This window comes from Malaclemys terrapin, chromosome 19, assembly GCF_027887155.1.
Source record: "Malaclemys terrapin pileata isolate rMalTer1 chromosome 19, rMalTer1.hap1, whole genome shotgun sequence".
Taxonomy (NCBI): Eukaryota; Metazoa; Chordata; order Testudines; family Emydidae; genus Malaclemys; species Malaclemys terrapin.
The window spans coordinates 10,415,385-10,433,368 of record NC_071523.1 but is presented as its reverse complement, the minus strand read 5'-3'; the positions used below and the strand labels follow the sequence as shown (position 1 = coordinate 10,433,368).

The following is a 17,984-nucleotide window of genomic DNA, read 5'->3' as shown; positions in this document are numbered from 1 at the left end:
TAATTTTAGCTGTTGTATGAGTCAGAATCTTTGTAACGTGCATAACTTTGCAAAAAAACTTTCTCCCCATTCTGTTCACTATTATACAAAAATCATCAGGTGCTGTAGCTGAATAATGAGAAATCAACCACTGAAGGTGGTGGCAGTGGTACGTATAGTACCATACATAGGTCAAAGTAGGACAGACGCTTAAGAGACATTCTTGCAGTTTTTATTCAGATGGTGTTTTGCCTGAGAGAGGAGAAATTAGGTCTTGGCCTTTAGGGGGTGCCACTTTACTCCTCTTGCATTGTGGTGTTTCACATTCACGGCTGAGGAAACAATTTGTCCAATTTGGCCTCATTTTTGAGAAAATAAAACACTTCCAAGTATTTCCAAGCCCGTTTGTAATATTTAAGTTCTGTTAATGACAGCTGTGTGTGTTTGTAGGATACCATGTGTAAATTGAAAAAGGGTGGGTATCATAAGCAGACTTAAAACTGGGAAGCAATTTAATTCTTTGTATCTTTTGTCAATAAATGCTTTGATTTATGCCTTTAAAAATTCAGATCCAACTTGCTGAACTTATTAAGGATCCCTTTTCTGCTACCTAATGGTGTCTAGCATTTCAAGATACTCATGCACATTTGTATATGTTGCTAGTTGTAACAACATTGGCAAAGGAGAGGTATTTCTGAACACTTGTGGAAGGATTTTAATGATGAATAAGAAAAATGAAATGTGCATAGTGTTCTGTGTGTCTGCTGTTCGCGAGACATAAACAACCCCACCCCTTTTGCAAACTTTTATCTTTCCATTTAAAAAGAGAGCTTAGATTTCATTATGTATGTTGAGGAGCTGTCACATTCTTCTGCTTTCTTGTTTAATTCTGCAGGTGGATAATCAGCTCGTTGGCACCACACAGCCTTTCATGCTCTTTCTGACCCCCCAAATCAATGAAAATGAAGCAATTGAGACAGGCCCTGCAGTGCAATTAAATGCAATGAAATTTCCCAGTAAGAATGCACTAACTGATATATACAAGGTAATCCAGTTTGATTGTAGCATTCAAATGACATCATGTTTATTAAGAGTGTGTTTACCTATTCCTAGTTTTTAAACTGTAAGTAGTCTAGTCTAAATTCAATCAAATGTGCAGATGTACTAGTTTTTTGTGGCTGAAAGGACCTCTCTCATTCATACCTTTGATGCTCTAAGTATCCTAAAGTACATTGCGGTTGATGAGTTGATAACAGTGCAGCGACTTTGTGGGCAAATGTGGGAGCCATTTAACTTTCTTTAATAGCTTTCCCTTAAATTTTAGAACCTGATTTATTAAGGGAGAGAATATTGGCCAGGACCCTAGGGTCATCTTCTGCTCTTCTCCAAAAAAAGTTATCTTTTAAATTCCACCCCAACACCATCAAGAATGACAATAAGGTCCTGAGTTTAATTAGTCATCTGAAGAATATTACATATAACAGTACATGGAATTGCAGAAGTTGCCAAATTAGACCAGACATTTAGTGCTTCAAATCTCGAATCTAGCCTTCAAGCCACTAGCTGATGCCTCAGAGAACTGAGAGACCCCCCCACCTACCATAATGAACGGGCAGGATCAACTGTGCTATGCTTCACATAATGTATATAACGTGACCTTTTATCCCCTGGTCTTTGTGATGAACAGCTGCCACCTTGTAGCATCAATCCTAATTTAAAAGCATAACTGCAAATGGCAATAGTTATATATAACATTATTTACTAATCCTAGCCTACACAGCAGTAACAAAACTAAGTTGGTTCTTAAGGCCTACTATGAAACTTAAACCTTCAAAGTAAGCCTGTATTAATTTTGACATATCTGAAAAATAGCTGATGGCAATGTCAGAGTCCCTTGGATGGTAATAACGCTGCAATTTTAACATTTAGTAGTTAAGCACAGATAGTTACAAGAACTAACCAAATACAATTCACTGCAGATTTCTTGTAACTGTGGGGCGCGGGGGGAAAGGGCCCAAGATATTTTGACAGTGGGAATCTTATTATGAAACCCTATGAATGAAAGAACTGTGTCAAGTTACAATAGATTTTCGTTGTTAATCAGGGTAGATGGAGAATATTTCTGTTGTTCACAATGTAAATTGAGATATATTTATCTCTGTAGCATCTGATGGTCACAGCTCGGAGGTTCACAATCCAAATTGAGGAGAAACTACTCCTGAAACTATTGAGTTTCTTTGGCTATGATCAGTCAGAATCAGGTACAGTATAAAGTTACAAGGTCAGTTCCACAGTATGCAGATTTTATTGTATCCCTGTTGTCTGCATACAAAATTAGTTCAAAATGCCTGGCAATTTCCACTGTTCACTTGAAAGCCTTTGACAGCCTGGAAACTTCCACGGTAAAAAGCTGGAAAGCCAAGATGTGTCAATAGCCGTTTACATACTGTACAGTGTTCGTTCCAAGATTTGAGGAATGACTCGTAGAACATTTTATTGTCCAGTGCACAGTTGAGCTGAGTCCCTCTGGGAAGAAGTTTAATATTCCTCTTCAGTTCCTGTATCTGGAGGATACTGAACTAGGATGAAAGGAATGTTATTTAGCCAACCACTTTGTTTGGCAATTTTGTTTATTAAACAAACTCAGGGCTAGAGATTGGATCTCTAGTCATTTGTTCCTGGGACACTTCCTTTTGGTTAATTCAGAAAACTTTTTGGCTGTCCCTGACCTCTTAACTTGTGACATCCATACCCTTGGCTTTAAGTGTAATAAAAAGGTTTCTTGCTCTTAGTTGAAGCAAAACAGACCTTGGAATGTTTTAATCTCATAGAAGGATTAGAGAGGCATCTATCTATTTGGAGGCTTATCAACATTTGGAAATTTGCTGAAATAGCAGTTCTGGAATAATGATTTTGGTATAATTATTCTGAAATAATTAATTTGGCATAAATCCCTGTGTGGATACTCTTATACAAACATATCAAAACAACTATTCCAGAATAGCTATTTCTGTAAATTTCCAAGTGTAGAGAAGCCCATTCTAGTAGCTAAGTGCCTCATAATCTTGAATGTAGTTCTACGTGTGAGGTAGGGCAATGCTGTTATCCCCCGTTTAAAGATGGGGAGCTGAGGCACAAAAAGACTGAGTGACTTTGCCTGTAGTCATATGGGAAGCCTCTGGTAGAGCAGAGAATTAAAACTTGGTCTACCAGCTCTCAAGCTAGTACCCTAACAACTGGACTATCCTTCCTCTCAGTTTACTGCATTGCTTTTGCTCTCTTGTTTCCTTGTTTCTCATTGGCTCTTTGCTATAAAGAGATCACAGTGTGTGTACAAACTAGACCTCGCTTAAAAGACTCTCACATGTCATCAACGGTGCAGACAAAATATGGCTAAACTTAGTAAGTGCTTAAATGTATATGACAAAACAATTAGAAATGCTTTATGATTTATAAAGATGGCCTCATCAACACTAGAAAGAAAGAAAGAAGAAGCTTGTATCATTTGTATTTGAAATACTGGAAATTGTTCTCTTTTCTGGAGGCCTCAACAAGATCTTTAGAGGTTTCATAGTCACATGAGGTGGTAACCTGAGCTGTTTCTTGCCTCTTGTCTTCCTCAAACTGAAGTGAGGGAGGCGAAGAAGGAAATTGTATCCTTTCTCCCTTCAGTTTGAGGGTGGGAGAAAGAGGATTGAAGCTAAGGTTACTGCCTCAATTTATACCACAATTGAGGTCCTCCAAACAGCTTGTTTGTGCTCTCCAGAAATAAGAGGGAAAAGAGAATCTTTTACTCCAGATGTGAAGTACTACTTCTGTTAGTAAAAACAAAAATCTTTGAGGTCATCTTGATTCATTGTAAGGAATCCATAAAGGGGAACATTTCGTTTTTCAGCCTGCTCGGTATTTACTTATTGCATTTGTCAATGCGCTGCAGAAATTTCTTCCAGAGCAAAAAGGAGTTTCTCTTTCCAAAGTAACAAATTTCACAGCAATCTGTCCCAGAATTCCCCATTGAAACAATCAATGTAACTGAGATCAGGAGCAAGATTCTCAACTATGGAAAAGAAACCTATTTCTTGCTGGAGATCCTTAAATTATTTTTGTTGGTTGGCAGACTAATAATTTATCTTCTTTCGTTCTAGTAGTCTTCCTTTGTTGTTTTGGGAATCTTTTAATTGTATGATGCTTTAAACAAGCTGTATAATATTTGTGGAAGCTCAATGAGTCTCACTGACTTTGCTAATCATTTGAATCAGTTGGCATATATTCTCCGGGGTTTTGATTTATTTTCATTTTCCCACATGATCCATTTAACACAGCTCTGCCTGGTGGCTTGTCTACACTGGCAAGTTTCTGCGCAGTAAAGCAGCATTCTGTGCTTAAATTGTAGATGTTTACACACTGCCAAGCCACTTTAAGTGCAGAAACTCCTCAGTTGCAGAGCTGCAAAAAAAAAAAAAAAAAAAAAAAAAAAAACACCTCGACAAGAGTCGTAAGGCTGTTTGTGCAGAGGCTCCAGGACTCTATTGCCAGTGTAGACACTTGATTGCTTTCTGCGCTGTAATTGGCCTCCGGAACTGTCCCATAACAAGTGACTGCTCTGCTCGTTGTTTTGAACTCAGCTGTTCTGAAGACACATGCCCCTCCCCTTTCAAAGCACTGTTTCTGACAGCCTTTGCGTGCTGTGCTGATCTGCTCTGGGACACAAAGCAAACCATTAATGTGGAATGCTCATGCTGTTGAATACAGAGGTGTGTGTGAGAGAGAGAGATTGCTGTGCAGAGAGCCCAGGGAGGGAGGCGGGGGCTGATGTCAGGGTTTCCCCTTCCCCCTGCCTCAGGACTGATTATATCAGCCTGTAGCTACCACTGTCTATTCCCCAGTATTTTCACATAAGGGGCTTTTTAAATAAAACATTATTTCTTTGCCCCCTCACCATACTCTGGTAATAGCTGTTCTTTTGACAGAACTGAACAAGGTGCTATTTGTAACAGGTTTTAATTCTTTTCATAGAGATTTTCTCAATTTCCATTCTAGTTGGGGCAAGAAGCCTAAACTCATTATCAATGTCAAGTACTTAATACATTATTTCAAAACCTCGATATATAAGAAAGTCTGAAGGAAGCAAAAAGAGAACAGATTTATTTGACTGCCAAACTTCATATTTACTTTCCTAAATGTAGTTCCCTTAAGAGACTGTGTCTCAAAACCAGGGAAGGTTGTGTAGTTGTAAGATATTTGTGTTCTACTTTGTCTGCCTCAGTACACACAAACTAGAAGTGAAAGCAAACAGACTGATTGAAGACTAAGGTATAAGGTCACAAGTTAAGTGTCTGGGTGCCATAATTTGTATTAACTAGCTACAAGTAAGGAGTCAAGGTTTGAGGTGAAAGCACTAAATTGAGGTTTCTCTCACATCAGACGCAGATGTATTGAGTAGCGATGAGTCCAAATGAACACTCTAGGTTGAAAAGCCAACAAGCATGGGAAAGTCTTGATTTAAACATTACAAGCTGAATCCCCTTGTAATCTTCAGCTAAGAAAGCTCATAACTATTTATAAAATACACATTCATAGTTTTGTATACTTTCATAATTACCTGATTTTTATTCCTATGTTATGCTTTGATAGCAGAGGTTGAAAAGTATGACGAAAACCTCCATGAAAAGACCGTTGATCAAGGTGGGGCGCAGAAGCGATACTACTTTGAAAATCTTAAAATCAATGTGCCACAGATAAAGTTGAGCGTCTTCACTTCCAACAAACTGCCTCTAGACCTTAAGGTAAGCCAGTGCACACAACATCTCATTAGATCCACTATCTTTCTAACTTGATAGATTTACTTTGGGAGAAAAAGATGTGTACGTTTTAATTTGCTGCTCTCTGTTTCTGCTTATGCAGCATCTTCCTAGATTGCAACATCTTGTACAAGCTTTCTTAGAGCAGTAGGCTCAGAGGCTCATTGTTCCAACACCGCATATTAACTTCTTGTTGCAACAGTCTAAAGCCTGGAGGTTTAAAGCTCATTGGTTATAGTAAGGAGCATAGGCGTGCCGCCTTCACTATATTATCGAAAGAAAAATACCTATTGCACAAATTTAAATGCATTGTTGTCATCAGTAGTTAAAACAAGATATACGTACATAGGGATCAAGTGGTTGCAACTGGGGTTGAGTGAATAACGTCTGCTGAATCAAATACTTTATAATATTAGCAGCAGTGTGGGTTCTCCATTAAATTCTTTCTCTCTCACACACACATGCTCAAAAACTAAAAAGCAATAATACAGGGTAACTAAAAATGGATAAATCCTAGCCTTAGATTGAAGGCCAACACAAGTAAGACCAGCATACACTGGAATTTAAAGCTAGTGCCTTTATTTCACAGAAGTTGACTTATAAAAGTACATTCAATTGCAATAAATAGCACGATCACATCTCAGAGGAAACTGCTTCAAAATCCTCTGTCTTTCCTGGATGCCTATGACATGCTGGTCCATAAAACCATTGGATTATTCTAGCGATAAGATGTACAACCAATGCAAGTAATATGCAGTCTGACACAAAAAGATTTTAGTTCTAACTAGTGTTTAACATCTGTAGGAGTCATGATGCTTTAATACGTTTTTGAAATGTCACTAGGAAATGCCAGTTCACCAATAGGAATAGGAATTCACCAATAAATGAGATTTCAGTTAGTTCTCTTCTCCTCTTTCAGGCTCTTTCCCCCCACACTTTATGCAAGTTTAAAGGAGAACAAGTGATTAATATTGCTCAGATTTTCTTTTCATGCAGTTCTTCATTAGCATAGAATTTACCAATTCCAGCTAATTGAATTCAAGAGAAGTTGTATTGTCAGAGTTTTAGGAATCCACTTACATAGAAATCTCACAGTCTGGGATCTCAAACCACTCGGAAGTTCTTGCCATACAGTCTGCCCTTAAATTCTTTAAAGTCCTGAGGAAAATCATTAAATGAGCAGTGGATCTGTGTGTAGCTATTAGTGCATCCATTTTGCCATCTATGTAAAATGTCTGTACCTAAAACTGAGAGTTGTATGAAGCTCTGAAATAGTTTCTTGTAGCTCATCTTTTGCTTACTGCAATGATTAGATTTGTGAGCTTTAATTCAGAGTCAAGTAGCCGCTCCAGTATGAGGCAAGCCCCAGGGTCATCTGGCTGATATTGCTCTGGAAGTATCTTGAACTGGAGGGGTGGGGAGGGAGAACACTGTTACCAGTTGTGCCTTTTTCCTGCTACGCATTTTGCAGTGTCTGCTTCAAGAGACTTGTATAACTTCTGCTAGCACAGAAGGCAGAACATTTCCAGCAGAAGGGAAAGTAAACCCACAGGAACTCAACTGTGTCTATGAGCTGCTTGATTCTCAGAGCTGAATTCTGCCCCATTGTCTTTAATTATAGAATCAGTGTTAAATGTGGTAACATAGTATCTAACTAACTGAAGCCTTCTTTAATTCAGAATGGCCTCTTAATGATTTATGGAGAATGTCAAGCTAATGTCCTACTCTGAAGAGATGGCAAGAAAGGAATAGTCTGTGTCTGGAGGGAATGGGGAATATAGAATGAACAAGGCAAGCTCCTCAACTGTAGGGAGCGGCACGTGGATAAGAGGAGGACCACAGGAGAGTGACTGTAATATGAGAATTCCGAGAGATGGTAGAGAACTGGTTGCTAGTGCTGGTCATAAACTTTTTCCCTTTTTTGGGGTTTTTTGGGGGGAGAGGGGTGTCAAAAACTGCCATTTTGTCAACCAAAACATGTAGGGAAAACAAAAATATGTTGATGTGAAATCTTTCCAGGTTTAGGATGGATCAGAGAGAGAGAGAGAGAGATTGAAAACCCAACTTTTTGCTCTGAAAACAGACATTTCATCACAGTTTTTTGTTTTGCAAAAACCAGTGCACAATGAAAACAAATTTCCAGACCTTGAAAATTGTCATGAAACAGAAGTGTCATTCCCTGACCAGCTTTACTGGCCACCTGAAATGATGGGGAAGGCTAACCTTTCCACCGTTAACCCTTTTTGTGTACAGCACCATAAAATTAAAGCAAGGGGAAGGGAGTTCATACAATCTGATTAAACCAAAAAATCCGACACCATTTCTGGTAGAAATGCCAACAATGTGCAGAAAATAAATTAATAGTGCTTTGAAAATAATATCAATGACAAATGAATTCAAAATTGACTTTGTTTTTAAATGGATGCAAAGTAAAATTTAAATAATAAAAATAAAAGATGGGAAAACCTGTTTGGATCATTTACTGTTTTCACCCCACTAATACAAACACTGCTAAAAACGACACATTTTAAAAATGTTTTCTTTTGTGGCATGTGAGGTGTTACCATGGAATCCTGTGGAGAACTCAGCCATGGGAAATAAAATGAGATTCATCCCCACACACTCAGGCTGTTTTTAACAACCTGTTCTTGACTTGTCCTTGTTCACAGAACCATTATCAGCATTCTTTGTGGTGTAACACAGGATGTAAAATGTGTAAGATTTTTTTTTTTGTTATTGGCACAAGAGAATGCTCCTTATCCATATCTGCTTGAGGAAGAGGAGGGAAGTGGTCGTGTGTGTAGGACTGCCTGGCCTGCCAGGCAGGTTTGTAAGACAAGTTGTTTTAGAGACATGCACTTATCAAACAATGGCAGCATTTAGCAAGAACACTAAAGGTATTTTCACAGATCTTAAATACTTTTGCTGGAAAATTTTTGACCCTACTACAGTCTCTCTTGCTTTTTTTTTTTTTTAAAGAAAGAAACTGGTGTTGTTAACTGAAAAAAGATACATCCCAGCAGCTGCCAGCATTATCTCAAAAGAAAACTGGGCATATAAACTTTTTTCTTATAAAAACAGTCAGTGACCATGTAACATGTATGAAATTTTCAGAGAAGGGAGTTCCAGTCCTGTGTGGTACAGAATAGTTTGGGAGAAAAAGAGAGAATTTACTATACAGTTTTATATCCAAGTTATTTTTTTATACTATTGATAGCTATTTTTCCCTACCTCCTCAAATGTTTTTAAGCCTTGGGCACTAATTTTTGTCAATGTCAGTGCAGACGGATTATTATTTTTATTAGTTACCTGTATCAACAGACCTGCTTTATGTTGTATCTAACAATCATGGACAGGAAACTGCTTGCTACTTGTGCAAATAAGTGACAGGTTTGTACACTATTGCATTTGTTTAGTTATTCAGTTGCTACATGAATAGTTCCTAGTTTATCCCGCCCCCAATACACACACCTATGCCAGCTGTGTAACATAATTTAGTGGCCTGAAGATGGCAGAATAACTCACTTTGCCTAATTTAACTTTACATTTTAACATGGGTGTAACAATGATTAATGTGGAAAGATATAACATAAATGCCAAAGATTTCTTGATACCTTAGAGTCTCAATGGATTAGGTATTTGGTGTGGATTGTGAAGTTAGTAAATGCTTCAACAGCTAATGCCACCTAGGAACTGAAATAAAAGTGAATTTTAATCTTCATTTCCTTTCTACAATTTCTTGTTAAAAGGAAATAAAAGGAAAACAGTTCCGCAGATGCTTTTCATCTCATTTTCTGTTGTTGTATTTGACATACCTCAATTCTGTGATGTTAAAATATATTTTAATTTAAAAAATCCCCACCTCCAAAAGAACTAAGGTTTTTCAATCTAAATGTTATCTCCATTTTTTTTCTTTTCATTTCTTTTCCTGAATTCATTTGTCCAAAATTATTATGCTTATATTAAAAGGTAAGACAGGAGATCATAACATGCTTGTCTCTTGGGCAACATTCACTTTTGGAGACCAAGTGACACTGGCTTCATGGAACCCCACTCTTTTCTAGATATAACATGTAGTCACACTGATAGCAGTAACGTCACGGATGCCATCGCTCATTTCAGTCACAAATCATCTAGAGTTGCAGTTCATGAATAGAAAAAGTTCTGCCAAAGATGGTTTCTGTTCACGGGTAGGAAAGGTTCTGCTAAAGCTTGTCTTCATCTAAGAGTAAGTTTCAGAATCAGTGCTCTGAATCAAACAGAAATTTGGTGTTAGTTTGAAGGTGAGAAAAATATTTCAGGTATATCACTTTTCTGATGTATTTTAATACTGTCAAATAGCCACAGCTGAAGATTCCAAAGTCCATATCTTCTTTGTGCTAGTCTTAGTGAATAATCCAATAGATACACTTCATAAAGAGAATTGTCCTTTTCAAAGTTACTTTATCGCTGACATTGTCTAAGATGAAGATGAGCAGTGCTGCTCTAAAGTAATTTTAGCGTATGTGCAAGCATCACCTGGGGTGTCCGTTTCTTCAGTCATCTTCCTCCCAGTGCTCAAACTTCCCCCCATAAGGCTCCCTCCACTTAGACCTCTTCTATCTTCATCCTATTTAAAAAGTAAAAACTTGCTTTCTTCTACTGCTCCCACCCCCATCCCTTTGATTGCAGAGGGGATAACACAAACATCCTTCCTTTTATTGTATCCTTAAACAAGCTCTGAAAATGAGTTTATGGAAGATGAGCTATATGGGGCAGGCTGTTGTAGGATCAAAATGCATTAAAACTACTGGAGGAAAGCAAAGGCAAATTCTGACTAAACGGTTTTATTAGAGTTGTAATTGGTTTTAGGCATAATTTTGTAATGCTAGAACTATAAATCATTTAAAAAAAAAACGTGCAGCAAATAAAAACATCTACAGTTAGTCTGAGGGTTCCTCAGGTTCCCAGCCAACTTGTGAATGGATAGACCATTAGACTATATTTTATTTTTTAAGTATGAGCTTAGGCCATGTTTACACTGTCACTTATGTATGCAAAACGTATGCCATGCAGGGGTGTGAAAAAAACACTAAATTTCACCAGCATAAGCAGTAGTGTACACACTGTGTCGGCGAGAGTGCTTCTCCCATCAGCATAGAGCGACTCCATGAGATATCTTACAGTGGCGCAGCTATATCGCTGTAAGGTAGTGTAGATTTAGCCTTAGGTACAGCATGTCTACCTTAAATATCCTTTTAACATACATACCAAACAAAATCCAGATGGGGCCTGTATTCTCATTGCTGGCACAATTCCCTTCCTTCCCTTGCATCTGAAGAAGTGAGGTTCTTACCCACGAAAGCTTATGCTCCCAGTACTTCTGTTAGTCTCAAAGGTGCCACAGGACCCTCTGTTGCTTTTTACAGATTCAGACTAACACGGGTACCCCTCTGATACTTCCTTCACAATGTTGTTTGCAGGGTCCTAATAATAGTTGTCTGGGTAAAACCAGACACTAACTATATTGTTGAATGAACTCACACAGAAAAATAAGAAACAAAAAACACCCTGTCACCTATGGGCAAACGCTTTCAACAAAGCAATTGTCCCATATCTGACCTATGAGTCCTCTTCCTCAAGGGAAACCTGCTAACCACCTTCAAAAGAGGAGCTTGGGAACTTAAATTAATAACTCTGCTAGACACTAGAAATCATGGTCTCAACAGAGACGCTGATTTTATGGCTCATTACAACAATTTATAATCTTCTAAGCCTCCTTTATCATATGACTGTAAAGGTGATAATTGCCCTCTTCATTTTAAGTGGTTTCTTGCAACATGTGTTATGCCTTACACTTAACAATCTGCCCCACCTTGTATTTAACTATGATGCTCTGGTTACCTTTTCCGGACCTGAAGAAGAGCTTTGAAGCTCAAAGCTTGTCTCTTCCTCCAACAGAAGTTGGGCCAATAAAAAATATTACCTCACCACCTCATTTCCTTCACAATGTTAATTTAAAGGCAGCTGTAAGTGAATCACACTGAACACAGATAATGATGAGAGATGAGACTGAGGTACATTAATGCCTGTGGCCTCAAGGAAATTGTTTGTGTAGGTAATATATACTCTGGTTTCTCTTCAGATCGTATAAATCTTTCGCCTTTCACTTCATCCAAACACATCCAGAAGAGTGGAAAACCTCTAATGTGCCATCCAATATGTATGGAGGGAAAATTCCCAAACTTCGGGTTCTGTTTAATTCTGTGTATTTGAACAAGTATCAGAATAATTAAGTATCTGATACAAAATTAAGCACAGGATCTTAGAAATAAGTTTAAAAAACTTGTTCTTTTGAAACTAAAATCCTGTCAAGTTGTTGGAAGATTTGTTACATCAGGAAGTGTACTTAATTACTCTCTAACCAGTGGGCAAATAGGGTTCAAACAATTTATCAATTGTCAGTATATTGGCGATGTCCAAAATTGTTGCTATAATTACAAAGTGATTACTGCATGCTGCCAATTATCCAAATGACATGGGGGATTCAGATTTTATCTGAATAATCAGGAATTTGGATAGCCGAGAGTGCAGGAGTCATTCAGCAGCAGGGTGTCTCCCCAAGTCCGCACCCGGGGCTTATCCTTCCTGGCCTGGACTGCAAAGAGGAGGAAGTCTCTGCTCTGCCCTGTTCACTCCGGGGCTGCAGAGGGCTCCTTGCATTGCCCCTAGGGTCACAGACACCCGATCCCTGCAAATGCAAGGTGCTGGAATGAGGCTGCAGTCCTGGCGGGGCAGAGCAGGGACTCCTGGCCAGTACTCTACTCTGTCCTGCCAGAACTGCAGCCTTCCCTGCACCTTGTGGCTGCAGAGATCGGGTGTCACCGGCCCTCTGCAGCTCCGCTGTCATGCCCCACTAGCTCGCTGACTCCTGTGACAGCAGGGTTGCGGAGGGCTCCCTGCGCTGCTGCACGAGCCATTCAGTAGCAGGGTGGCCTCCCCGGTTGAGGACTTGTCGTCATCCTCTTTCTCTGTGACTGGGGATCTCTGCTTTTTTATCCAAACCTTCTCATTATCCAAGTCCCTTCCTGGTCCCCCAGCAATGAAGGGATTCGGATAATGCAGCGGTTCAGATAATAGGGTTTTGGATAAAGGCGAATATACTGTATCAGGAGAAAGTTGTTATAGCTGCTAGATAAATTTGGTTTGTTGCCTGCTTAGAAATCAGTTAATTCAGATATCATGGAGGAGAAGTACAGATGAACATAAAAGTTGTAATTCCAGTTTTTATTTAATTAGGCACTGAAAAGCACACTGGGATTTCCTCTAATCCGATTTGAAGATGCAGTGATTAACCTGGATCCATTCACTAGGGTCCACCCATATGAGACAAAGGAGTTTATCATTAATGACATCCTTAAGCACTTTCAAGAGGTGAGTGTCAGATAAATCATATTGTGACATCCACTAAAAGTCTACAACTTTTCTGTTTTAGTAGCTCTTTACCAAATATTATAAAATATTAAATTCCTTTCCTGTTTTAATGAGTAAATATGTAACGCTTAATCATTGTATGTGTTTATATAAATACTCTTTAATCATACTGAATGTTAGGGGCCAGATACTCTGCTGGAGTCTATCAATGTAGTGCCACTGAAATCATTAACTTCTGGCTCCTCCATCTTTAAAGTTCTGGTATACTTTTTACTTTGAGGAGAATTAGTCTCTCCAGAACTGAATAGTTAAACTATGTTCCCATTTTTCATATTGATCAACAGACACAGACTGGTAGACAGATATCATATTAGATAGATTTACCAATCAGAACACTGTACAAAGTAGAAATGTTGTTGATGTCTCTTACGATAATGTTTTGACTTTTGCATTTTTTTTGTTCTTTCCAGGAGTCAAATGTTAGCGTGTTGTAGTTTTTAAAATACTGTTAGCTCTGCTGACCATGAAATCTGATGTGTAGATAATGTTTTTCATTTAACTGTGTTTTATAGGAGCTGCTTAGTCAGGCAGCAAGGATTTTGGGCTCGGTGGATTTCCTTGGCAACCCTATGGGTCTCCTGAATGATGTTTCAGAAGGTGTGTCAGGGCTAATAAAATATGGAAATGTTGGTGGCCTTATAAGAAATGTCACACATGGAGTATCAAACTCTGCTGCAAAGGTAATTGTTGTTACATGAAATAATTTGTAGATAACGTGCAAGTTAACACACTAAAAAGACATGTTGCATATTTATAGATACATTAAAACTAATTAGTTAATAACTAAGATATAATTATAAACAGATCGTCCTTGAATTTTAATTTCCATAGGTCTTGCGTGAGGAATAAAAACTGTGTTTGGGGTGCAGGCCCCTAGCAAACACTTATGCAGATAGTTAACTTTAAGCATCTGAGAAGCCCCATCAAAGTCAATGGAATTACTCAAGTGCTTAGAGTTACTCTGAAACTTGTCATTTGTATAAGTGTTTGCAGGTTCAGGGCCCCCGTTAGTAAAATAATAATTCTCCATCATGGTTAAAACATGAGTCTTCCTGCATACATGAACAGAACTGTATATTAACTCTGTTATTGAATCCTGCTGAAATTCTAGGGCTTTGGGATGTTCAGGTTTAATTCTTCACTGGGAATTTAATCAGTTAATATGATGTGAATGTAAAGATTATTGTCATCCTGGAGTTGAAAGATTTGCCAGCACTACCCTGGATGCTCCCTTTTCTGTGCCACATAGTAGCAAGTTTTATTTTACCAGGTTTTAAAGTTGTTTTGCTTGTTTTGAAAATGTCATTTATTCAAAAAAAAAAAAATCTTTGATACTCTCTGTGTACAGCTTTGTGGGTTTGTGCCTTTTTGATACTCTTACAAAACAAAAGTGTTTGATTTAAATTTAGCTAATAAATAATTCTGTGCTATGGTGAAAACGCTTCTTTCCTTCTGAGGAAAGTGAAGGTAAGTTGATTAGGAGGCTCTAGTGCATTAGTACTGTAACTGTTTCTAAAATCTCATTAATTATTTTGTGCCTGAGAAAAAGGCATGGTCTGAGCACAGGACTTAAAGCTAGGAACTCCTTGAATTATTTTGTTTGTTGTTTGTATTGCGGTAGCTCCTAAGAACCCCAATCATAAACCAAGAGCCCATTGTACTAGGCACTGTACAAACACATCTTGGTTTTGGCACTGACTCCCTTTGTGGTCTTGGGCAAATTACTTAACATCTCTTCCTCAGGTTCTTTATATGTGAAGTTGGAATAATACCTTCCTCATATGAGGACTTTTTGATGGAGAAGGGGAGCTCTATTTAAGAACTTACTATTTTATGAAAACCTATATTTCCATCATAGACCATGGTGGATCCTAAAGATATGTTCTATCAATTTGGGAACAAGAGAGAACTGAAAGTCCATGTTAGTTGCATGGGAATTTAGATTATAGAGAAAGTAATATACATAATGGTTTTAACAGTCTGAATATCAGTGCTTTTGGGAGTTCCGTAATGATGATCTTTCATCTTTGTGGGTGGATGCAGTTAAGGCATCTACAGATGAACAAAACCGAGTCGTAAAAGGGTTATCACATGGTGAAGAGCAGTTATTTGTTCAAGGTTTAAGATTTCTGGAGCGGACTGTTTTTGGGGTGGGGAGGTGTAGGCGAGAGAGAGTGATTAAACAAGGAATACACTTCTGTTTGTGGGAAAGAAAGTATTATCATATTGGTAGTCTCTGGTAGATTGGGGCTTGCACCTTTTCCTCTGGTTCTGGAAGCTTGCATTCTCGATTGGAGGCATGCGGAAGTTAGGCAGTCAGTTTACACTGGAGAGCAAGGGTAGTCAATAGGCGGACCGCAGGCCAAATCTGGACTGCCGGCCACTTTTGAACAGACCCTGAAATATTTGTATTTACTTATTATCATGATTGTTGTTATTTCTATTCTTATTTCCTCTGGAGTCTGGACCTTGACTATACCTTGAGCAAGAAATTTGGACCTTGACCAAAAAAACAAATTGACGACCCCTGCTGGAGAGGCTGTGGTTACTGTCACAGCCCAGCTTCATGGTGCACTGTATGTACAGAGCATCTTCCTGAGGGGACTATACTCCCAAAATTATCCTTGTGCTTTTTTTCTTGGGAGAATCCCAAACATGGGCCGTCTGTGATAGGATGATGGGAGAGAATCCTTTTTTCCCCCCTTAACTTAGAGTGGCAGCCAAGATGTAAGGAGAGCAATCACCAGGGCAATAAGGCTCTATAGATATCTTCCTTTATAAAAATGACCTATGTTAATTACAAAAAACAACTATTTGTCAACTTCTCAGTCACAATATGTATGAGATAAAACAGATCAGGGTTAGTTATCAGGCATGTCAAATGTCCAGTGTCAGTTGATAAGAGGGGTCAGTCCGTGTTTCAAGCACAAAGATTTCTAATAAACCGAATTCCGTCCTGGAAGATCATTCACCTAGGATTGAGGTAGACAAGATAAGGGCAATAGTCTTTCTGATACAGGAAAAGAGTCAACATGATCCAGTTTCTAATTTCCGAAGTATCGTGGAACTGGGTGATATCAATCCTTCTTTGCCTGCAGCTTCTGTCTCTTCTAGTCTCCTGCATGGAGATTACTCCAATGGTAAGACAACACATGTGAGAGTTTCAGAGATTGTTAAACGGACATAGATTAATTCCCAACAGCAAATGTAAAGGAAAGTGAAAATACCATTCAAGAGGGATCCATTGTCTTATGTAAGGATTCTCCTTTCCCAGTCTGGTCCCCAAGCCCCTGGCCACAGACACTAGCCGTTATGTCGGGGAAGCCCATTCAGGACTCACCGGGAACGCAGTCAAGGTATGAAAGGCTTCACAGTGTCAACTTTTGCTAGAGATAAGTGGTCAGGTTGGCCCTTCAAACCTTCGCAGAGCGCCTCCTGAGCCAATTGGGCAACCAGACAACTGCAGCGTACATAAACCAGAAAATGGAACTCAAAAAGTTGATCTAAGTACGGGAGCTTTATGGCTGCTGTCCTGGACGGAACATCACTTTAGTTTCTATCAGGGTGCTCCACATAAAAGGAAGCACATTGAATGCAAAAGCAGATAGACAATGCTGTGCAGTCTCTGCACCAAGGAATATTGCTGCTGCTATGTTATCCCCAGGTGCAGATGTTCCCATCTAGTAGAAATTTTAAAAGAAGGCTGCTCTTCGCTAGGGAAGCAGACAGGTCGATAGGAGCGGAGGCTGTGACCCAAACATGGCCAAATCTACTTTTAGACACTTTTCCCTTTCTCCCACTAATAGGAAGAGCAATTCAAAAGGTCAAAAATGTAGTAGTATTGGGCAGTCTCATAACCCCAGATAAGCCAAGACCAGGGTTTTCATACCTAGCAAATCTGCCACAAAGCTCTTCAACAGGTCTTCTCGGTAAACAGAATCTTCAAAGTTCGCGGCTGTATCCTAACCCAAGTTATCGGAGTCTTAACACCTTGTCTATTGAGCAGCAGCAAGTCTCAACCAAGATCGCGTGCTGCTTCTCAAAAGTGATAAATACCCTCCTTGCCCCTAGCAAGCTTTCCACCATTTGGGCCTATGCAAAAGTATGACCCAGATCTCATACTGGTGTCAAGATGGAAGCATCAGCACCAGTATACGCGGTGTTCCATCTCCTTTAGATTTCTTACAGGGCAATCTAGACCTGCAGCTGAGATCTCCCATCCTATCATCTATGTCTAAGCACTAACAGTGTCACAAATACAGGCCTAATACAGGATAGGGCCTATATTTGTCACGGTGGTGCTGGTGGTAGATCACTTAATGATATGGAGCTTCCTGAGAGCTGTACATTTGTCCAAATGAACACTTATCCCCATGTTCTGTGCTTACAGTGCTGCGTGCTCTCATGATCCAGCTGTTCCAACCATTGATATCTATTTCTTTTGTATTTCCTTTCCATACGGATTTGTTTCCTGGTTGCAATCACATCTGCAGTAAGAGTCTCATAAATCTCTGCCTTTAAAGGCACGAGCCTTACTAAGTTTTCCACAAGGGCAAGGTCATTCTTTGAACTTCAGAGTCATTTGTAACTAAGGTTTCTGTTGGGGAGATTTTCAAAGACACAGTGGGCAGTTAGATGTCAAACTCCCATTGAAACTGCATGCGAGTTGAGCAACCAACAGTCTCCTTCTCAAAAAGGGCTTCTCTCAGCAGAGTGATAATCCCCCTGCTT

At 39.1% G+C, this 17,984-nt stretch overlaps 1 protein-coding gene across 6 annotated transcripts in view; it reads left to right on the top strand.

The window, feature by feature from the left end:
- Positions 1-17,984, top strand: part of VPS13D (vacuolar protein sorting 13 homolog D) — a 184,441-nt gene that overhangs the window by 94,327 nt on the left and 72,130 nt on the right. For 3 of the 6 annotated variants that reach the window (XM_054009135.1, XM_054009133.1, XM_054009131.1), the window contains 5 exons: positions 875-1,024; positions 2,144-2,240; positions 5,617-5,765; positions 13,059-13,193; positions 13,766-13,933. In XM_054009135.1, the coding sequence (XP_053865110.1) occupies positions 875-1,024; positions 2,144-2,240; positions 5,617-5,765; positions 13,059-13,193; positions 13,766-13,933 (699 nt within the window). Of the gene's footprint in view, positions 1-874; positions 1,025-2,143; positions 2,241-5,613; positions 5,766-13,058; positions 13,194-13,765; positions 13,934-17,984 lie in introns of all 6 variants that reach the window. The other 3 variants (XM_054009132.1, XM_054009134.1, XM_054009130.1) reach the window with 1 other exon arrangement.